At 35.2% G+C, this 24,701-nt stretch overlaps 2 protein-coding genes across 3 annotated transcripts in view; one reads left to right on the top strand and one right to left on the bottom strand.

The window, feature by feature from the left end:
- The first annotated feature begins 1,001 nt into the window (after window positions 1–1,001).
- Window positions 1,002–24,701, top strand: part of LOC144571959 (NDR1/HIN1-like protein 2) — a 36,854-nt gene continuing 13,154 nt past the window's right edge. The window contains exons 1-2 of one of the 2 annotated variants that reach the window (XM_078321354.1): window positions 1,002–2,039; window positions 5,518–5,758. In XM_078321354.1, coding sequence (XP_078177480.1) covers window positions 1,285–2,039; window positions 5,518–5,533 — 771 coding nt within the window. In that variant the 5' untranslated portion in view covers window positions 1,002–1,284 and the 3' untranslated portion in view covers window positions 5,534–5,758. Of the gene's footprint in view, window positions 2,040–5,517; window positions 5,759–24,701 lie in introns of those variants that run through there. The other variant, XM_078321355.1, reaches the window with a different exon arrangement.
- On the bottom strand, window positions 9,198–13,581 carry LOC144571898 (uncharacterized). The gene is made up of 2 exons (XM_078321294.1): window positions 12,839–13,581; window positions 9,198–9,612 (listed from the first exon to the last, which is right to left on the bottom strand). Exons 1-2 carry the CDS (start codon window positions 13,513–13,515, stop codon window positions 9,198–9,200), a joined length of 1,092 nt encoding a protein of 363 aa, XP_078177420.1. The 5' UTR covers window positions 13,516–13,581.

The raw sequence follows: 24,701 nt of genomic DNA on the forward strand, positions 1-24,701 counted from the left end.
AATCCTATCTGTTCAACATGTAATCTATACTAAAATGTGTTTGAAAATCAAACTTTACATTTTTTTGAATTTTTTTACTATTTATTAAGTATTTTACGAAATGGTTGTTTTTCAGTGGTCCATAATTATCTAAAAACATTTTTTTTAAAATACTTAATAAATAGTAAAAAAACTCAAAAAAATGTATAAAATTTGATCTTCAAGCACATTTTAATACTGATTACACGTTGAAAGATTTAGATTGACTGTTTGGACTATAAAAATTGCAAAACTAAATTGTTATAAGATGTTGTAAGTGTATTCCTCCTCATAATAATATTGATATATAAAATATACTTTCTACAGATAAAACCCGCCATACTAATACAGATAAACTGACACTTAAAGGTAGATAAACATACCTAATTAAGCTTTGTTTCACTCTTTGAAGCATTTTAATTATTTTCTTAGGAAATGGCTTTTGGAGAAAAAAAATTAACTAACTTCAAGAGAATATGAATCAAATATTTGCTATAGATTTATTATTATAATTTGCTCTTTGGTGAGATATAGAAATTATACGAGTTAATTAGTTATATGACTTGGAGTATCTACATTTCAGCAACTCAACTAAGTTTCTAAATAACTGTTAATCACTTTTTTGAAATTAAGGTATCTAAAGTTTCTAACTTTCACATTTCTGAAATTAATTTTAAAGTTTCTATTAAGCCACATCAGCAATAAATTAAAAAAATGAGAAATAATTTGAGCCAATCAGTTAGCATGGAGTTTATAAACAGTTTTTTAATAAGAAACTTTACTGCATAGTTTCTAAATAAAAAACTCTTTCATATTTGTGAAACTGAATTTAAAATTTCATGATGTAAATGCTCTTAGTTGGCTACCGATTTATTTACGGCGTGCTCCAGGTGCAAGCGACAATCTTGAGCGACCACCTTCAACTCCTGCGGTCCTGCCTCACAACTGGCTACAACTCTCTCTAACACACACATACACACACACTCTCTCTCTCTCGCTCGTGTTTGTAAATAGCTTTATATATGGCAATGCGGAGAGTTGATTAATATTCTACCCCTTTAATCAACACACAATCTCCTTTACCTTCTTCTATTCCACTACTCGTACAAATATCCTTCAACACATCTCCACTAATTGAAACTTCAATCAATCAACCAATCAATCAATCAATCAATGCACACTAATTCCTTCCCACCAAATTAATCACTATCTCACCTCACCTCCTCGCTCCTCCATTTTCAGATTCCCCAATCAGAAATTATACCAATGGCAACCAAGCCTCCCATGGCTGCCAAACCTGTTCTTCAGAAACCTCCTGGCTACAGGGACCCGGGAGCGCCCCCGGTTAAACCTCCTCAACAACTCCGGCGACCAACCCACCTACCACCATCTCTCCGCCACCCCGGAAAACGCCGCCACCGCAACCATCGGCGCTCCATCTGTTGTTGCATCCTCTTCTTCCTGTTATGTGCACTTCTCCTTCTCTCCATTGCTGCTGCCTTATCCTACCTCTACTTCCAACCCCGCTTTCCTTCCTTCCATCTACAATCACTCAACGCAACACGGCTGCGTATCAGCTCCAGTGATAGCCTAGATGTAGCGATCTCGGCGAAAATTATCACGTGGAATCCAAACACGAAGATCGGAATTGTGTTCGGCGATGGCGTGGGGCATCTGACAGCAGAGGATCAAGATGGGGATGTGGAATTGGGAAATGGTCAATTGACAGGTTTCTACTTGCAACAGAAGAGCGCGGGGTCTATGGTGGTTCAGGCCGGGGAGAGCGGCGTGTTGTTGGATGATGCGGTGGCGCAAAGGATGAGAAACGGGTATAAAGGAAGCGGCGTTAAAGTGAAGGCAGAATTGGAGGTGGGGATGGGGGTGAGAGTGAAGGGGAAGAACATGTGGAAGGTGCCGGTGAAGGTGGCGTGTGCACCGATGAGGTTAAAGGTGGTGGGGAAGAAAGGTGGTGGTGCCAGTGTTGGTGCCATGGTTAAGTGCCAAGTCTACCTCTTTAGATGGTGAGTTTGATTAACTAATTCTTTGTTTGTACCAGTACAAAAAATTTCAAATATACAGTGTTAAGGCTACATTGTTGTTATTGACAGAAGGTAAAGAAAGTGTTTATGTTTCCTGTTATTTTTTTCTCAAGTTAATTAATTATCGTTCTGTCAATGGGACCAATGTAGTCTTTGCTTGGTATAACCGTTGGAATTATTTCTTCCCTTCTCTAAAGTGTGCCCACCATAGTCATATGATTCGCCAATTAAATCTCAATAATTCGTTTCTTGGTGATGCCAAACCGAATGTCAAATTATTTGATTGATCAAATTTTGACCAAATTAAACCCGAATAATTTGCGAATTTTACAAATTTTCCGAATTATTCATGAATTTTTCTCAGCAATTTTTTTTTTGGTTTTTTTGCACCCTCTTGCAGAACTGAGATTTTTGATTCGAAAAATTCCGAATTATTTCCGAATTATACTCGAATTATTTCCAAATCACTAATTTTTGACCTTGCTAAACCGAACTCAAATAATTAATTTGTTACTATGGTGCCCACATCAGTTTTTACTAATTAAGGGAACGTGGGCGAAAAATATTAGGTTGTTTATACTTATTTATAACGAAGATGTCACTTGACGAAATATATTCTGATAATTTTGACAATAATTTAAAAAAAAAATTCAAATGGAATTTAAAATTAAAAAGTTAATTTATAGGTATGTTATTGAACATAGAGAAATTAAACAATCAAATTTTATGTAATTTAAGTATTGTTTGATAATAAATTAAGAACCGTTAATTTCGTATTGTTGAAATTGCATATTACTTCATGTACGGTGAGGCGTACAATTTTTTTTTTATCATTTTCTGTAAACATTATATGTGGATAGATAATATAATTATGGTTATAATATTAGATTATAAATGTAAGTTATTTTTTTAAGATTGTTAAAATAAATAAATCTCTCTCTGTTTTTTTTTAATATATTTGAAGTTTCTCATATCAATGAAAACCTAAAAACCCAATAATTTAGATTTTTTTTTTCAAAGCTTGTACATTTAACATATTACCAGTAGCCAATTGAAAACTAAGCTGCTATTATTTTATTAAATATTTTTACATTAAATTTTCTACATATTTTCTTCTTTGATACACTGAGCGAAATTATAAATATATAAAAATGACCACTTTGCTTGTAAAACAATTTTTCCTTGAGAGTTGTTTGGTAAAAAAATAAATTTATCATATTGAGTATAAAAATATTTATTCTACAGGCAATTTGGTAAATATAAAACATCAATATATTTGTCTTTCTAGAAATTGAATTTCTTTATATGCTAATTAAATTTGAGTTTAAATCCTGTCCGTTTGTTATAATTTAACACGAACTTTAAAGTTGTTCCGTAAATTTCAATCAAGCTCGTATTTTTCTGCCCGACCCATTTTTTTAACAAACTAAAAAATTAAGTAAAAAAAAAAAATTCTCTTCCGACAATCCGATTAAATAACTACTTAACTGAAAGAATCCTTTAACCCACCTCTTTTAGTTAGATCCTTACCATTATAATGTAGCATAGAATAATTCATTCGCCTGTTCGGCTGACAGGTGGAAACGAGAATGAGCTTGGGTTCAAATTCAATTTAAATGATCAAAACACTGTACGCGTGGGAAAAGAAAAATCAATCCAAGTGAATTTTTTTTTGCCAGGTGGAAATGAGAATGAGCTTGAGTTCAAATCCAATTTAAATGGCCAAAATACTGTACGCGTGGGAAAAAAAAATTCAATCTAAGTAGATTTTTTTTTCAACGAATACAAAGGCAGCCGAACAGAACCTCATGAACTAGCATATCATGTTGGCCAATTAGTATGGGAAGTAGATAATATGTACAAAATGAGGTGGGATGTCGGTCGTCAGAGATTTGAACGTGAGAACCAAGTAATATGTACAAAATATTCTCTAAAAGGAATTAATATGTACAAAATATTCTCTAAAAAGAATTAATATGTACAAAATAAGATGAGAAGTTAGCCCATTTTCTTAACCATATAAGAAGATTTAGGGCCTTTTCGGCATTTACTGTTTACGTGGAAAAAAACAAATTCACTCAGACTGAATTTTTTTTTTCCCACGGGAACAGTAATTTTTCAGTTCAAAATTTCCCGTTCCTATTCCTATTCCTATTCCCAAGCCTCCGCCGAACAGGCTCTTAGAGAAGGATCTAGGATGTTTTTAATTTAAATGAATTAAATTTTTTGTTTATTTCAAACTTTAATATTTTTAATTTACATGAATTTGCTCATAGACTTTGAATATAAAAGAGGGGATTAATTGATAATAAATTAATTTGATACTTTTCAAAACACTAAAAGGTTTATAATAATAAACCTAAAATAAATTTGATCATTCAGCTACTAGTTTTAAATTTATAAAGATTAATATTTCTGGCGCCTTAGAATGAAATATCAAATGACACTCAAACTTATAATTCTATTTTTTTTTTAAATATTAGTAATTTGAGATAAAAGGTATTAAAACTATTAATTAAAATATTATCAATCAATCTTACTGTCAAAAATCTAAATCTCTTATTAAGACGTCGCCATCGATCCTAATCCTTTATAAAAAAATAATAATAATAATATCCTTGGCAATTAGCCAATAAGCCAATGACCGTGGAGCAAAGGAACAGATTAGATTCTCTGGCAATGACGAGGCAACTGCGCATGTGGAATGTCGAGCCTCGTGAGGTGCATGTCAGAGGTGGGGCCGGCATGTCTGTACTCTGCACCGTTACCGGACCATACACAAGCGGCAGTTGGAGCGTATATTTTATGGGCCTACTACTGGCCCATTTAGTACACTCAAGGACAATTAGTGACTGAATTATAGAGATTAATATATTCAAACTTTGCTATGAAACATGTCTTTTTTTTTATCCCTAGAAATTAAAAAAAAAGAGAGAGAGAAATAAAAAGAGTACATTGTATTTTAGATTGGTAGAAAGATTCGTAGAAATCTTACCGATTCAAATTTAGTTATTTTTTTTAATCTAATATATAGATAGAGATAATTCTTATATTAGATTTTTCTGATAAAATGTAAAAAGTTTTTTGAAAAATAGATGAAATATTTCTATTATATAAAGATTTTAAGATGCTTTATCTATGTTTTGTAAAAACCTTTTATACTTTATTAGAAAAAAATTAAAGGAAAAAAATACAAGGTGGTTTAGATCAGTATTATTTCTACCGATTCAAATTTTTTAATTTTTAAAATTGGTAGAAATCCTACCAATCAAAAATATGCTGTACTCTTTCTGGTTTTTTTTTTTTTTTCTTAATTTCTACAGATAAATTTTTTTCTATTTTGGCTGGCCCCTTTGCCAAAATTTAATGAGAGGACCTAACTCTAGTTCATCAAATTATTAGTTTGAATATTTTTTTTTTTTGCTTAACATGATATTTGTTATATTTGGTGTCAATGTAGGTTCAGTATCAACTAAAAGGCTCTCCTCAAAGAAAGCTCGTGAACTACTTGCTTTTATTAAATTAAATATGTAGTGATTGACAAGTGAATGCAGAAGAAGAATGAGATGAATGACAGCTGGTGCACTGGAAAATTAATCCAAGATTGATATGATCTACCTTTTTGAAGAATTTGTCATATAGGTTGATGTAAACAAATTGATTTTTTTTTTGTTTATTATAATAAAGATGTATTTATGCTATTCTTTACAAAACCATATATATAAAATCAGATCAGATGGACAAAAAAACCATATATATTTTGTAAGCTTGATGTCAAATATCAAAGTGAGAAAATGAAGATTGATCTAATTTGTAATTCGTAATTAGCAACAACTTATTGAATTTAAACATATTGATTAACACTCCTAGAATTTGTATTACTAACATCTAGGGGTGGATCTAGGATTTTCATCAAAGTGACTTGTGACTCGCTTGTTTTGACAATGTATTAGATAATGTAATATAAAGTCAACTACCATAAAATATGTTTGTGATTAAATTCATACATACTCAAGTACTAAATTTTCAAATTCATACAAACATAGTTCACAAAATAAATTAATTATTCTAAATTTACACAAATTCATACTTTAGACTGAGCTAAGTCCCAGCTCAAACTTATTAATTTTGGATCAAGCCAGTGATGAGCTGGCTCGTTAATAACTCGGTCCACTAACAAACAAGATGTTAATGAACAAATCAGATGCGAGTCACCATCGGTCCACAAACTACGAGCTTTCTTTCCACCCCTAAGAGAAATCTATTACCGTTTAACCTGATGAACTGAAACGCCACTATATTTTTGTCAATTGCAAATGTTTGAGACTAGATTCTCTTAAATTCTACTAACCTTTTGGTGTAGCTATCAATTGGAAAGATATTCCAAGCTTTACAGCTGCCAAAGACAAAAATGAACATAAAGGACAAAGAAAAGTATGATTTGAAAAAAGAAAAAAACGATAAAAGACAAATCCAGAAGAACAAAGTTTAACATGTTGCATATCCCCTTGTCCTCCGGACTCCAATTTCCCCTGCCAATGCTATTTGCACCTTCCACTGTAGACCACTGTCGGAGCCTCGGAGGTGATACTCATACACTGAGCTCCTTAAGAAACAAACTATAAAGTTCCGTATGATATTGGGCTTCTGTTCGGAAGCCTTATGGGCCGAGGGAATGTCCCCAAAATCCGCATGTTATTTTCATTGGGCTGATTGGGAATTAAAAAATAAGGATAGTTTTCTGGCCCGCATCATAATTTCAGCCCGGCACTCGGTTTCCGTTTATAACTTCTAAATAAGTATCTCGGATTCGTTTATCAACACCTGGTCCGTTGAGAGAAGATTGAAGATCTTATCCATCTATTTATGGGTTGTGTTAAATCTGTAAAAAAAAAAAAAAAAAAAAAATTTTTTTTTTTCGTAAAACGTTATAACGTTTTTAAAACGTTACGTAACGTTTTTCACTGTAAAACTTGATTAAAAATGGCAATTTTATGAATGCTGGATTCAATTAAAACGTCATAACGTTTTCAGAAAACGTTATAACGTTTTATACACCAAATTATGCGTTTTATACACTATTTCCTGCGTTTTTCACCAGCTGAATCGTCATAAGGATTTACTAAAACGTTGTAACGTTTTATCCGACAGTGTGCGGGTCTATTTAGCAAAATTCCTGTTGTCTCTCCTTCTTTCTCTCCATCCTTTCCCCTTTTCCCTTGTGTGTTCCGTCCAGAAGAAAGAAAAAGAGAGAGAGACCCTCTTCTCCCTCTAAAATCCATCAAAACAAGTGAGAAATTGAAGTGAGGGATTTGAAATCGGTTGAATATCTCTCCCTAGTCCCCATCTAGCTCTCCCGTTGGTAAGTTCTTCCTCTTCTCTTCTCTCAAAATCTGAGTTCATCTCCATTGCTAGGGTTTTTGCTCAAATTCGAAATTGTTGTGTAAATGGTGAATAATCCATCTCCATTGAGCTTCCATGTGATTAATTTGGTAATTTCTTTCTCGATTCCATCCAAACCTTGATTTTCCATCTAGGGTTGGTCCAAATCCGAAAATTTGCAAAGAATTGTGATTTATCTAGTTTGATCCAACAAATAGAGGTGTTAACCGACAAGTTTTTCTCCCTTCCAAAATTTGAAATTATTTTGGGTTAAATCGAATTAGGGTTTGTGGAGTTAGAGAAATGAATAATTAAATGGGTATTTGTGCAATTGTTCTGATGTGTGGAAAATGTATATGGGTTATAGGACCCAATGGTAAATTGTATGAGATTATAAGGATTTGTCAAGGAAAGTATGATTTAAACTAATATGACTCGAGTAAACATAGTGATAGTCGAACAAATATTAAACCACGTATGTATATGTTAATATAGGCGTAGGCTCGATTGAGCACGATTTCGCGGGACCTCTCGAGACGTCTGAACCTTAAGTGCGCGATACACTCTTCGTAATCAGGTGCGGGATTCTTGGACTTGTTTGATACTTTATTTTCAGGAATTAAACTGTTTATTCGTTTGTCATGTTGAATGCTTAATTGTTGCATACTTTGAAATTCATGCTGCATATTGATTCTCGCATAAATGAGAATGATTGAATTGTTCGGTTAAGGTAAATTGGCATGTTGGTATGGTTATTATTTGATTAGTTCTATTAATTGTTCTATACGTGAATGAATCTGCCAGGCCGACCTGTTTAGGTGGCTGGATCAGGTGACGGTGACCTATCCGTTGATCTGTTTCTGAATTTGCCAGGCCGACCTGTTTAGGTGGCTGGATCAGGTGACGGTGACCTATCCGTTGATCTGTTTCTGAATTTGCCAGGCCGACCTGTTTAGGTGGCTGGATTCAGGTGACGGTGACCTATCCGTTGATCTGTTTACTGAATTTTGCAAGGCTGATAGCCGACTTTGGTTCTATTTGAATGAAATTGCAAAGTTGAGCCGTATGGCTGACTTTGATTCCGCGTGATTGCATTTTTGTCAAGTTGACATGTATATGTGACTTGTAACCAGACCTTAGGAAATGGTTAAGCCAAACAGCTACAGATGGGTGTCAGATAAAGGGTCCAGCTTGGTTGGCCATCTGTAGGCGCCTGTAACCCTACAGATGTGGGTTTGATAACGGTCCAGCTCGAAAGAATATCTGTAGTTGTTACAAGCCCTAATGAGTCGAGTTAAGCCAACTATGTGTTTATTTTGAAATTTATCTTGGAAATTCCGTGAACCGTGATCCGGTTTTATTATTTGTTGTCGAGCATATGCATTTCTTTTTATTATGAATATGTATTTGTTTGAATTGCTATTGAATGGGTTTCATTTTTGAATATGGAGTTTGATTGCAAGTCCAATAATCTAACTGTGGCAAATTCGCACTGAGAATTTATTCTCACCTCCTCCCTTTGGGTCATTTTCAGGTTTATTACAGGGATACAGCAGATGAGGATATTGGTAATGCATATAAAAGATCCACTGCCTTGCGTATATATATGCCTTAATAAATATACGCGGCAGACTGTCAGACCCGGGATTTGGGGTGTGACAGGTTGCAATTCAAAAATTTAAACGGTTGGGATCGGAATAACAGCTGATTTATATGAAAGCCGTAGAGTTGCAATAAAAAAATGGACTTGATGAATATTTAGTTGACAAGGGACATGATGAAAGCCGTAGAGTTGCAATAAAAAAATGTGTCTCGGAGCACTGGTGTGCCTGCTATGTGGCCTTGGTCGTCGTTTGCTTGCCAGAAACCGCCAGGCGGGCTCAGACCGGCCTGGTAGGTGGCCCCAGCTACTAGAACAGCAACTATCATAAGAGATCCCTGAATCTCTTGAAACATCTTCTTGTTGTCTGAGTCGTTGGCTTCTTGTTCGGTTTGAGGTCCTATCGGTGTCGATTGTTGGGTTCCATTGATCTGCTTTGGTGGAGAAGACGGTGTCGATTCGGGGGATGGGCTGATTCCCCCCGTTTGGCTACTGTGGTGTGGTGATTCTTGATGCATTTTGATGGAATGGAAGGGAACGTTTCTCTGTTTTTGGTTGCCCCCTTTTGTGAAGGATTGATTCAATCACCTAAAGTAACTCAAATTAACCTTCAAAAAAAAAAAAAAAAAAAAAAAAAAAACCTTAAAAAAAAAAGTAATTCAAATTATGAGTCGAGATCCAGATCGTCAAATCTCTTTTAATACGATGTAAAAGGATCCGTGTGAATTCCCTTTTGAACCAGATTATCCAGATTTTGATATGACGGTTCGGATCTAAACGCAAAATTTGATTTACTATAGAGGAACCAGACTCGTGGCAACCAAGCGAGCTATTAGTTGATCTAAGGAGTAAGGAAGCTTCTAAGAAGGGAAACTTTTTATTGTTAGTAACCAATAGAAAAGAAGAGAGAAAAACAGTAAGAATACATATATTTTTGTAGTGATAGTAAAATTGGTACAATGTGTACTGATTTTAAAATCTAAACCAATTAGAACAGTAAATATTACAATGATTTTCTGCGAAATAATAAAAATAAATTAAAAATCTGAGTTAGAATTGATGCATATAATACCGATCCAAAATTTGACATTTTTAGAATCGGTACAATTTGTATCTATCTTACTACCAATAAAAATACACATGTACTATTTCTGTTTCTCTCTCTTCTTTTCTATTAATTACTACCAATAAAAAATCTCCTCTCAGAAGCTTACTTTCATGTTTCAATCTATTAATTTCGAAATCAAAGAGTACAATTAAAACAAACCCACCTATTTTATTTCGTGGCAGCATTAGCTGTTACAGGAAATACATCTGCTGCAATTCTAATGTATTGCAGGGTATTCTAATTTCAACTGTTTATTTAATGGAATGTAAGAATCTAAAAAATATTAGTTTTTTTTGCATGAATCTCAAAATATATGAATGGTTGGGATTGCAATTGCAGAGATCCTGCGATCCTTTAAAATCACAACAGATTTATTTCCGTTGTTACCGTTCCCCCTTGTATATTTATGAAGTTATTGTCCAGTTATTAAAATTTGATTGAGTCAAACGAGAATAGGGTTGCTAGTTTGCTTTCTCCTGAGAAGTCATGTACGTACTTCCAAAAGCCAAACGGTGCCGCTTAAAGAGAGGCGATTCTCAAATCGTCATGGCCATCCGTAACCCCCTCCCCTCTCCCTCCACTATATACATCTACTTTCTATTCATTTTTTTTATTTGAGTAAGTGCTTATGTCTAGTGGATTTGGTCATCGCTTTTGGTGATTCTATTTAGTGGATATGGCCTCCGCTCATTGCTTCGTTGTCGTTCGAGTCGATGCTTTCATTTAGGGGATCTAGCCATCGTTCTTTGGTACTTCCGCTTTGTAAATTTGGTTATTGCTCTTCACATAGTTCTTTTGAAGGTTTTTATTTTTCAAGACAAGTGATTTGTTTTTTCTTATCTTATTATGAGGTCTTCTTCCCTTTTTGATAATAGAAAAGTTGGTGGAACGAGTTGTATATATAGTTACTTACTTTATATGTTGTTTGTGTGCTCTCTTTCTTCTTCTCCTCTTCTCCCTCCCTTTCCTGCTTCTCACATTGGCGGCTTTTCATTGGGACCTCTGAGTGGTGATTGTCCTGGTTTGGTTGATTTAGTTTCTGGTCTGATTTGATTTAGTGTCACAATTAGAATTTCTGAGTGGTGACTGTTCTGGTCCAGTTTTAGTTTCCAGTCTGATTTGATTCAGTGTCTTATACGATGATGTCTGCCAGTAAGATAACTATACGCACAAATGAAACAATCATTAGGCTTCTATTATTTTCATCAACTAAAAATGACTAAAAATTGTGTCCACATGATGCACATATCACTGTGCATTTTTTGTTTATTTATAACTGAGTGCTTTTCTAAATATTTCTTATCTACTCTCGTGTAATAATTGATTTGTAACTCTTTAAATTAATAAAATCGCCTAATGCTTTTATTGTAAAAAAAGAAGAAGAAGATGTAAGTATTTTCAAAGGAAAAAAAAAAGCCAAAATAAGATAAGAGAATCTTTCAACGTTAAACTATCCAGGCAAGTTCATTGAACAAGTATTATTATATTATAGTGTGAACAAGAAAGTTCACATCTGATATTGGGTTATATTAATTATAAAGACTTCAAATAGATAAGCTACCACCAGATAAGCCATCCCCATACTAGTTCTCTTGCCAAGTTGCCAGATAGCTAACATGTAGATCTTGCGACGCAATAAGATCTCAGAAAGTGATAGCAATTTTGTAATAGCTTATTGACTCTTGACTCCAGAGTAAACATCCAAAAGTTGAAATGGATATTTTAGATATCTTTTGTTTTCTCCCTTGCAAGTTGCAACACATAATTGATGGGCCAGTTTACACTTTTCTGGCTAGGCTCTGAATAAAAGAACTGAGCCCATTCAAAGTCTGGGTCAATCTAGTTATCAGTCGTTACATACATGTCGACATAATGAATCAAAGTTTGCCTTCCAAAACCGCACAGATAAGCCTTTATGGGCTGGTGCGTATCCTCTGAGATATCTCAACTTTTGCGTGACCGACGTGTCCGGTGCCTATTCGGGGGAGATGTAGGGGGTCAGTATTTTGTGTGCTTTGAGATTCGTGCAGAACGTAGTTAAACGGTTGGGATTTTCCATAAAGTCACGCAAATTTTGAGATATCTCAGAGGATACGAATTCTTTATGGGCTGGGTCAAGCTAACCTTTTACTGCAGTAGGAGCTGCATCCCCGCATGCACGCACAAAAACATTATTAAATTTGACGCATATATACAGGGAAACAAACTCTAAATCACACAGAAGCTAGACTACGCACAAACACACCATGAATATGATTCTGATGCCTATGGAAGTAATTTGAACTTCGAAGTCCTCTTGTTTTTATTGTGTAATTTAACATATATATATTCCCTCGCTCGAGGAGCTTTTCATCTAATAAATTTCACAACTGTTAAGATTATTGCCACATGAATTTCTTCGCAAGTCTATATATATACCAGCACGCCAAGTCTATTTGACAAGTCCATTTTAAGTTTTCACTTCAGCTTTTTTCAATTTATTGGCATGGATCACATTCTTTAAATTAAATACCTCTATTGTAGATGGGACCTTAGATAAATTAGACAATTAATGCCTCATGCTTTTCTTCCAACCAAAAAAAAAAAAATGAAATTATCACAGAACAATAATAATAATAAATATATGGAATATTCATGAAAAACATCCGCCTATATATCAGAAACTCAAGCTCCGAGTCATGCCATCACGACCCAGGATCTCTCGTTTGTACGCTGGAACTCGCACGACCGGGAATGCAATCATGATGACCCACTATATTTACCACCCAAGGAGCGCGCTTGCTAGCGAAGGAGCATAAATTTGGCAAAAAGCGGGCTGAATAAACAACAAACAACAAAACCCCCACCGCTAGCACAATTACATATATAGAAGTGGAGACTCTCCTGGCGCATCCTGCAGCATAGGCAATCATCAGACTGACCAAGTCTAGAACCATGCTGATGTACAACATTACGACCTTAGACCGATCACAATAGAACTTCTCATTCATGAGAAGTATTATTATAACCAATGATGTCATGAATGCAGTCGCATTGGCATAGAAAAAGGTTGTGTATCGATCTGGAGATTTGTCACGAAGAATTGAAGAACCAGCTTCGTGACCATTGTTGTCTTGCCATAATCCTCCAGGTGGACTTAGACCAGTTGTATATGTCACAGACACAACTAGTACAGCGACGACCATGACCCATCCACGCATGTCTTCAAACCACTTTTGTCTTGCATCTTGCGCGTTGTTGTTGTGTGCTTGTGTTGTAGGACATGGAGGTGTCGATTGTACTGTATTGGGGTTATATTGTTGTAGTGGAGACTGCGGTTGCTGCTCAAGGGATCCAGAAACGGCGCTGAGGCTTATCTCATGTGACATGATGACTTGAGAAAGATGGTTAATTAGCTTCTTCCTTCATAGAAAGGTTTTTTTATAGAGAGATAACATGGGTCAACTCCCAGTTGGAGCAACCAATTAATAATACAGACAGGAAATACTAGCTATAGGATATGCTCAAGACGAGGAGGGTTCAAATGCACTCAAATTTTTGTGCATCCAAATGTATCCTATCTTTCATTTTTTTTTTTTCATTTTCAAAGTTTGAATAGTCAATCCGAACGTTAGATACGATATATATATTAAGATGTGCCTGAAGACCAAATTTTACATTTATTGAAATTTTTTTACTATTTATTAAGCCACTTTGAAAATTACTGATTTTACATTTTCTGGACCATTGGATTAGTAATTTTCAAAGTGGTTTAATAAATAGTAAAAAAATTCCAAAAAAATATAAAATTTGGTTTCCAAGTACATCTTAATATATAGATCGCATCTAACGGTTTGGATTGACTATTCGGACTTTGAAAACGGAGAAAAGAAATTTGAAAGATATAATACATTTGGGTGCACAAAAAATTGGGTGCATTTGAACCCTCCTCGCTCAAGATATGCATTTCATGCAAATCATAATATGATATCTTATTATTGTGAGTTAATTAATTATGACGAATGTGATTAGGATGATTGAACAACAAACTAATTAATTCTTGGTCAAATCTATTATATATATATAATCTTGGTGGGAGTCTGCTACAGTACATCTACAGTGATAGCTACAGTGAGGCTGGCAGATGGGGCCCATCTATATATCTTATTTATTATATTATATATATATAATGCTGGATGGGATTTGCACTATTCATTCAGCGTTGTCACTATCTGATCCGTCAGATTGTATCTCACGGCTGATTCTCGCGTTTACATTTCTTCCTCGCTACGTGTCACTCTCCTCTCTTTTCTCTCTGCCTTCGGTCTAAAACCCTTTCACCTTTTTCTCTCTCTTTCTTCTTTCTTTGCCGCCTTCTCTTCCGCTTCCCCTTGCTCGCTCCCCCTCCTCGTCCGATCCACCTTTTTTCCACGCACCCCTCTTTCTCCTCCCTTCATTGTTTTCTTCCCTCCCTCTCCTTCTCCTCCCTCTCCCGTCCTCCTCCACTGACCTCCTTCCTCTCTCCGCCGACCTTCTGCCGGTCAAGCTCTGAAGGTTTCTCTCTCTCTCTCTCTCTCTGATTGTTTGTTACTGATCTAAGCACTTTATTTGATACTCATAAGGTATGAAATTCAAATAGATACTTTTTTACTAAGTGAAATAATCCTAATTCACTATTCGGTCTTTTTGTGTCGTTAACTATGTTTAGTCCAGTGTTAAAGTTCTCTCAATGCGCACTAATTAATCATTGCTGGATTGTGTTCTCTCTTTGTTGTTGCTCTTGCTCCAGGGTTCCCACCGCTCATCCACCAAGCCCTTCACTTCCGTTTCTACCTCCCTTTCCACTGGTAAGCATGCGTTATTTCCTCTCCCTTTCCTTTTTTTTACCTTAGAAAATGCTCTTAGTTTGCACATTTCCCCTTGCGTGTATCTGAACTTCGCTGATTCACGTCATAATCGCGAAGAATCACAATATCATACCAACTTGCCAAGTCGGAGTCAATTAGACCTTGACCACATTTGACAATTTTTAAAGAACAAGTTTCCATAAAGGAAATTTATAGCACTAACCTGTATTCCCCTTGAGCAGAGAAAACAGAGGCCATAGAAACAAAGCATGCACATTCTACGCTGGTCCCATATTCACATGCTATCAAAGAATATACTAATTCTTCTTGAGTTGTGAATTGGTTTTTGCATTTGCAGAGAGGAAAGTTCATCTGAGTGTCTGTGATAGTGTTGAAGAGCAGACTGAACGGGTATGAGAAATTCCTTCAAGCTTAAATCTCTTAAACAGTCTGACGAATTTATTTAAACCCATCACAACACTAAATACCAAGAGCATACTAAATAGGTAAGAGAATATATCTTCACTAGTGGAAAATATGGAATCAGGATCGGTTATAAACACATATCAGTATCGGAATCCAACCGATCCTGATGAAGGCGATACTGATACTATCAGGATCGGTTTTATATTTTTTAAACAACCGATCCAAATAGAAACTATTAGGATCGGTTTTTAATAAAACCGATCTTAATAGTTGTTATCTAGATCGGTTTTTGAGTAATAACCGATCCAGATACGTACTATCAAGATCGGTTTTTATGTAAAACCGATCCTGATAGTTTTTTTGTATTTTTTTTTATTAAAAAAACACATCTAGATCGGTTTTTTAATAATAACCGATCCAGATACGTACTATCAAGATCGGTTTTTATGTAAAACCGATCCTGATAGTTTTTTTGTATTCTTTTTTTATTTAAAAAAACACATCTAGATCGGTTTTTTAATAATAACCGATCCAGATACATACTATCAAGATCGGTTTTTATGTAAAACCGATCCTGATAGTTTTTTTGTATTTTTTTTTATTAAAAAAAACACATCTAGATCGGTTTTTTAATTAATAACCGATCCAGATAAGTACTATCAAGATCGGTTTTTATGTAAAACCGATCCTGATAGTTTATTTGAATTTTTTTTTATTAAAATTTACATATCTAGATCGGTTGTTTAATAATAACCGATCCAGATACGTACTATCAAGATCGGTTTTTATGTAAAACCGATCCTGATAGTTTATTTGAATTTTTTTTTTATTAAAATTTACATATCTAGATCGGTTGTTTAATAATAACCGATCCAGATACGTACTATCAAGATCGGTTTTTATGTAAAACCGATCCTGATAGTTTTTTTGAATTATTTTTTTATTAAAAATTACATATCTAGATCGGTTTTTTAATAATAACCGATCCAGATGTTTGGTTGAATGTAAAAAATAGAATTTTAATTATTTGGCCAGCTTCCATTTATATATATATGCTGGCCCAATTAAAATGCTACCGATACAAATCACAGATTGATAAATATATATATGCATACAAATCACAAATAGATATCAAACACATCCTACAAATTAAGTTTACGTATCATAAATTATGTTTACACATACAAATCACGTACAAATCCTAAATTAAATATCATAGACATACACATCCTACAGATTAAGTTTACACATCCTAAATTGTTGTACTTCATGTCTACTGTATCTCTTTCAGGAAAATTTGAACCCACATTTTTCGTAAGTTGCTCAAGCGTTGTACAGTATGTTTGGCGGGAATATCCTACATTTTTTAAAAGATAGAAGAGCATGCACAATTAATTGTGTATTTTATTATATTTGAAGCAACAATGCTTAATTACTTTTTGAAAATATATAAATGCATACCTTTAAGTTCGGAAAAGTATATATGTGTTCGTTTATTATGTCTTGCATGAGCAACATGACATAATATGCACATTCCCAGCCGTCTGGTTGTTGTGGGCACTACATAATAAGTTTGAAAAAATTGAAATGTATGTTAATGAGCATACAAATGGCTTTAAGGTTATATAATCACAATTTTTGTCTTATAATCATATATCTCAATAGAAACTATTACCTTGCAATCGTTATGAATCGTCAAAGAAGTCTCCATTACCCTGTTGAAGACATTGTTGAAATATGAACACATTGAACAATCAGTACTTACGAGAGATATTTAAAATGATAAATGATAAAATAATAAAAAAATCTAATGCATTCTAAACAAACGTAAAATTTAGGATGTCACTTACTCCTCGACCGCAGCAGTGATCATTAGCATTTTTTTACTTTTCTTATCGGAATCGTACACGTACAATGCACTTTCTCTTGGCATAAGCACGGTCAATACCCAATGATTGCTGCATGTTAGGTTTGTAGAATGTCATATTATATAATTTTTATATTTTGACATAAATATAATAAAATTAGAATATATATATAACACTAACATGTGGTGATAGGGTATAAATATCAATCTCTTGTCCCGATTTCCGTTGAGTGCTTGCCCTATGTATTGAAGTACACCTCCTCGATCATCACTTAGCATGGTGGCATTCGTCCGCTGGGGGTCCATGAAACCAACCTGCACATCGGGAAATTCCTCCTTGATGTATTTGTGCCAATACCTAAAAAAAAGAAGGCATACAGGTGTTCTCAAATTTGTTTTATTTGAATTGAAGGTACTAAATTCTATAATTATTACGAATATTAACTCACAGCATCCACATCTGAATGATTGGTCCAGTGAGCCACTCCCGTGGTGCAAGCAAGGCCGCATAATCATCTGCATAAACAGATATGGAGTCTGCTGAACAAAAAAGATCAAGTGGCGGATCGATTTTGAATGGACTGCCATCTAGCTCCGCAAATCGATCACGCAGATGCTTGAATGTTCGTCCCAGCTTGTCAAAGTTGATACCATCAAACGCCTTGCAGTGACTCGTTGCTTTCCCACCTAAAGGAAGATGTACCTCTTCGCGTGGTTCCTGCAAAATTTCGTAATAAATTGAAATAAAATCCATAATGAACCATGACTCTGTCATATAGATACAAATTAAGAAGTAAACTTAGCAATAACATACCTCATCTGAACCTGTCAATATCATGGGCATCGGCCATGCAGTGAAACTGCCGAGGACCGATCCAAGGGTTAACTGCTCACCATTTGGTACAGGTAAGGGGAGCTCTAGGAAGTCCACATCTTTAACACCATCCACCGTTACTCTTGCATGGTCGGGCGGCATCGGCCTGTTGTGAATTGTTCCACCGGGTGCAACTGGAACATGAATTGTCCCCATGGCCACCACAATAGTATTCTCACCTACTTTTGCCATGAGTTTGCAGCTGAGTTCTGCCTCCTGTACAAGTATATGTATTTACTCGAATAAAATCTGAATATATATGAAACTAAGGCATATGCCAACTGATTTAAATCTGAATTTGCATTACCTCAGTAAACTCGGAAAGATCGGTATATGGTTTGACTGACTGGCAGCTGCTCTGAAGGACCGTTGGGGTAAACGTCTTTTCTTGTTGGCCCATCGTCTGCCGAACCAAAATTGCAAGTTCAGATTTCATTTGTTCGGTTATTTCTTGCCGTAATCTCTCCTCTATTCCTCTTACTCTCTCCTCCACTCTTTGATCCACTCTTGCGTTAATTTCTTCTTCTGATGTCTTCGAGGTACGTGTCCTCCTTATCCGGCCCTTCCCGAATGTTTGTGAGTGTGGAATGAGACCTCCCACTCCTCTCACCCTCCCAGGATGTTCCGTATTTGGCAGAGATTTTCCTAGAACATCCTCGTATCGTACCACCGCCAACTGGCCTTGTTTGAAAGCCGCTTCTTGTTCTTCCTGAAATGATAACATGCATGTTACAACATAATAATTTAAAGTTGAATTTCAATTAATAACAATATCTAAACCCTCACAATTCTGTTGATGACCGGTATGTATGTTTCTGGATAAAAGAGTTCCTTGGTCTCGTCTGAGAGCTTCTGTCTGGCTAGTTTCCATGTGACGTGCCTATGCTCAACAGACAAATCAACAAGCTCATCTGGTGTCAATACAGTACTAGTTGACCATTGGGAAGACGGATCACTAGATGCTTTCTCATCTGCAATCGCCTGCATAGCATCTTTAAGTCTTTTTTGGAAACCTTCACCACTGTAACCTCTGGATCCCAAGAAATGCGGATACTTGTTGTGGGTCTGGTTCTCCTTCCCAATCTGGCTGGCAGCCTTCAATTTCAACAAATAAATAATTGGCCTTAATTCTTCCCAATCTTTTTCTAGATTAGAGATAAGATAGGTGGTTCCTAGAAATAAACATACATCAAATTCCGCTGTCATTCGGTACTTGACAAATTCTTCCCAATCTTTTTCTTCAATCTGGAGCTTACCAAAATCGGGCGTCTCACCCTCGCGCCACACTCTAGTCAACTCGGTTCTGAACTTCCGGAGACAAGTAGCCATTTTCTGATAATAATATTTCTTCACTTCTACTTTTTCGGGTAATTTCCAGCTCACCTACCAAACAAATAGAAATTAGGGTTTGTAGTTAAACTAATCAAATTATTTTTAATGAAATTAGTACCATGTTATCTACCTTAAGTATTTCCCATATTTTTTGCTTGTACTCATCTGGAACATCTTTCCATAGTTGGAACCTTATAGGAATAGTCCTTCTTACCAATATCCCAAAATCCGTTGCAAAACTCGTTGTCTCTCGAGTAACAACCGGCCTGAAATATTTGTCAAGTTCCAGCGTTTTGTCTTTCTCGTTAAACTTCTCCTTAATTTTGTTAGGCCCTCTTCCTCGTTTCTTAATCGATGCCGACACACTACCATCATGATCACTGCCACCTTCCATATCTGTTTTATTTTTAAAACAATTAATTGAACTCAATGCTACATTATCTCTAGAGAACTATAATTAGTACAACAAAGTTATACCATACAACAATTAATAGCAATGCAATTACCCGATTATACAATGAAATAAAGAGGAGATAATCCAATCCATGCATAAAATTAAAATGAGACCACAAAATTGATCTAATCTAGGGTTAACAAAAATAATTAAATAAACCGAATTAATTACCCGAATTAATTATCAACAAATACCAAATAAAATTCTCACAATGCCTTGGTACCAATTATACTTGAGTAACTAGGGTTAACAAATATAATCAAATAAACCGAATTAATTAGCAACAAATACCAAATAAAATTCTCACAATGGTAACAATTTCTCACAATGCTAACAATCCATGCATAAAATAAAGAGGAGATAATACAACAATTAACAACAATTCTCACAATGGTAACAATTTCTCACAATGCTAACAATTTCTAAAAAATTCATAATAAACCGAATTAATTAGCAACAATTTCTAATCCGATCCAAAAAACAATTTCTAATTCAAAATGCTAACAATTTCTAAACCATTCCTAACAAATCAATTTTAGAGAGGGAGAGGGAGATGGGACTTACCCGAATTTGAGAGAGAGGGCCGGGTTTAAGAGAGAGGCGGGGCCACCAAGCCAACGGAGAGGAAGGAGTGGAGGAGAGGCCACGGGTTTGATTTTAAGGAGAGGCCACCAAGCCACGGGTTTGATTTGGAGATCAAATCCACATGTAAGTATTGCAAGAGGCGGGGCCACCAAGCCGACGGAGAGGGAGGAGTGGAGGAGAATGCCTTCACGGAGGAGAAGAGGCGGCGGACTAGGTTTTGAGGAGGAGGAGAGGGTGGAGCCGATGCATCCACAAGGTTTGAACAACGGTTTTGAGAAGGACAAGAGAGGCCAAGGGTTTTGAGAAGAAGAAGCCACGGGTTTGATTTGAGGTTTTAGTCTAAGGAGAGGAGAGGCCAAGGGTTTTGAGGAGCCGATGCATCCACAAGTATTGCAATAGGCGCCAAGGAGACACCTATCTGGATCGGTTTTAGTCTAATAACCGATCCAGATAGTATCTGGATCGGTTATTAGACTAAAACCGATCCAGATAGGTGGATAGGTCATGGTATTTATTTCAAATTATCTGGATCGGTTTTTAGGGAAGAACCGATCCAGATTATGTTTTCTGATTTAAGTTGATTTATTAGATGTGTTTGAGAAATATGTAAGTTAATTACTAATATAATATCTCTGGATTATGTATAAAAATTTTAAGATATGTTTTATGAAATAATCTATTCGATAATTAAATGGTTATTATTAAAATAAATTGGAAGTAATACATTTTACAAAATAAAATATAAGATGTCATAATCTTTAAGAATTATGTTAGAATGAAATAGTTTTTTCTTATATTTGAGGAATAATTAATCTGGTTTTGTTTAAGTAAATATGAGTAGATTTTTAAGAATGTAATACTAAAATAAATTTTAGGATGTCATCATTTTTAAGAATTATATTAGAATAAAATAATAATACAATTTTACAAAATAAATTTTAATGTGTAAGTTACTTTTCTAATTTTTTATATAATAATTGAAAGAAAAATGTGTGTTACTAACTTTATAACCTTTAAATTAAAAGAAAAATGGGCATCTGGATCGGTTTTTACTGAAGAACCGATCCAGATAACTATCTGGATCGGTTTTTAGTGAAGAACCGATCCAGATAACTATCTGGATCGGTTTTTAGAGAAGAACCGATCCAGATTCTGTTTTCTGATTTAAGTTGATTTATTAGATGTGTTTGAGAAATATGTAAGTTAATTACTAATATAATATCTCTGGATTATGTATAAAAATTTTAAGATATGTTTTATGAAATAATCTATTCGATAATTAAATGGTTATTATTAAAATAAATTGGAAGTAATACATTTTACAAAATAAAATATAAGATGTCATAATCTTTAAGAATTATGTTAGAATGAAATGCTAATACAATTTTACAAAATTAATTTCACTGTAAATTACACATCTTATTTTTTATAGAATAAATGAAAGAAAAAAGGACATCTGGATCGGTTTTTCTTAATAGAACCGATCCAAATTTCTATTTCTGATTTATTTTAATTTATTATAGAATAATTGAAAGAAAAATGGACATCTGGATCGGTTTTTAGTGAAGAACCAATCCAGATAGTTATCTGGATCGGTTATTATGTACAAAACCGATCCAGATTCTATTTATTTTTCTTTTCTAATTTTTTATAAAATAATTGAAAGAAAAATGGGCATCTGGATCGGTTTTTAGTGAAGAACCGATCCAGATTCTTTTTTTTGATTTAAGTTGATTTATTAGATGTGTTTGAGATAAATGAAAGATAAAAAAATAACTACATAAATATCTTCATAAATAACTGTACAAAAATAATTGCATGCTTTATAAATATCTTCATTAAATAAATATTTTTCGCCATGAATAGATATAAGCTACAACAAATTTCGAAGAATTACTTGCATGCTTCTCACTGACTAGTGGTTCAATTCATCCTGAAAAAAAAATTATAAAGTCAGTAATATTAACGAATATTAACTCACATTTTCATATTTTTATATTTTGACATACTCATAAGCTTTTAGGGATTGTTGCTAGTGGGAACACCTTCAATCCATTCTCCTTCATTATGATCGTTGCGCGTGTGACTTGTTTCGTTTACATCACCGCTTGGTAAAAATGCCATGCCAGTAGAAAACGGTGGTATCTCATCAAAATGATCGTACGCTTCTTCGTCTTCTACATTATCAATTCCGATTATACGTCTTTTACCAGGGAGGACAACATGTCTGGAACGATCGGTGGGATCAGTTATGTAGAACACTTGTGTGGCTTGTCTTGCAAGTATAAATGGATCATCCTTGTATCCAGCCTTACTGAAATCCACCAAAATAAAACCATCTTCGTCGACTTTAACCCCCCTACGGTTATCGACCCATTTACACATAAATAACGGGATGTTAAATTTTCTATAATCGAGCTCCCAAATTTCTTCAACAAATCCGTAATATGACATCGATGCATGCGATGGTCCGGCACCTTTAGGATCTGACAAATCACTCGAAACGGCTACTAACGTCACTCCACTGTTTTGCACGGTACTCTTTGAATCTTGCTTGCTTGTGTAAAATGTGTAACCGTTGATGTCATATCCTTGGAAGGTCCTAACGACATGGACTGGACCAAGAGCCAACAATCTGACAGTTTCTTTAATGTTTTCTCCCTCTGGAGCTTGCATGACTCTACGTGTAAACCATCATTCAAACTTTTTATTGTGTTCGCCGATTAACCACTTGTCGGATTTATTGGGATTCTGTTGCCGCAAGAGAGTCATATGCTTGTCCCAAAATGGATGAACGTCAGTGAGGTGTTGCAAAACATGGAAATGTGCTAGTGACATCGTTGTACGGTCGGGCTCGAATAATTTTGCACCGATTGTGCCTACCCCGTGAAGTCTACCCTCGTGCCGAGATTTAGGGATGCCAATAGCTTTCGCATCGTCCATGTAATTAGTACAAAACTCAATAACCTCTTCGGCAGCATAAGCTCTTACAATGCTGCCCTCAGGCCGATATCGATTCCTTACATATGCCTTTAACAAGCCCATGTATCTCTCGAACGGATACATGTACCGCAAGAAGACAGGTCCACACATCTTAATTTCTCTAATTAGGTGAACGATTAAATGAACCATGATATCAAAAAAGGACGGCGGAAAATACATTTCAAGATGACAAAGAGTGACAACAACCTCCTTCTGCATAGCATCTAGCGTAACAGTATCATTTACTTTGCAACAGATGGCCTTAAAGAAAAAGCAAAGCTTCGTGATGGTCTGCCTAACACACTTTGGCAATATGCCCCGAATTGCAACAGGAAGAAGCTGTGTCATTAAAACATGACAGTCGTGAGACTTCATTCCTGTCAATTTTAAATCTTCCAGTGAAACTAGGTTTTTAAAATTCGAAGAATATCCAGATGGAACTTTGACACCATGAAGGCATTCCAATAAGCTTTTCTTCTCTTCTTTCGACAGCGTATGCATTGCGGGTTTTAGATATATACAAGTTTTTCCACTTTCTCTTTCTTTCTCTGTTGGTTGTAGATCCGACCGTATGTTCAAGAATTGCATGTCTTTCCGAGCATTGATACCGTCCTTAGTCTTACCCGGAATATTCAATAATGTTCCAACCAGGCTATCACACACATTTTTAACCACATGCATCACATCGAGACAGTGTCGAACATCTAAGTGCTGCCAGTATGGTAAATCCCAGAATATTGACCTCTTCTTCCAACTAATTTTCGGTGTCCCTTTCTTTCTCACCGCCTTTTTTTTAAATTTCCCAAATTGAACTGTGATATCCTTTACTCGCGAGTAAACAGCTTTACCGGTCAACGGATAATTTGCTCTGGTATTCTCGGTTTTCCCATTGAATTCTTTCTTTCTTTTTCGGTGTACGTGGTTGGCAGGAAGAAATCTACGATGACCCATGTACACGTTTTTAGAGGAGTTAGGTAGCCACACATCGACTGTATCGTCCAGGCAAACAGGGCACGCTTTCTCTCCTTTGACACTGTAACCGGATAAATTTCCATAAGCCGGAAAATCATTAATGGTGCAGAAAAGCATGGCCCGTAAAGTGAATTTCTCCTTACTGTATGCATCAAATATCGGCACTCCGGGTTGCCATAATTCTTTTAAATCATCAATTAATGGTGCTAGATACACATCTATGTCGTTCCCGGGCT

This window comes from Carex rostrata, chromosome 19 (genome assembly GCF_964058835.1).
Source record: "Carex rostrata chromosome 19, lpCarRost1.2, whole genome shotgun sequence".
Lineage (NCBI taxonomy): Eukaryota > Viridiplantae > Streptophyta > Magnoliopsida > Poales > Cyperaceae > Carex > Carex rostrata.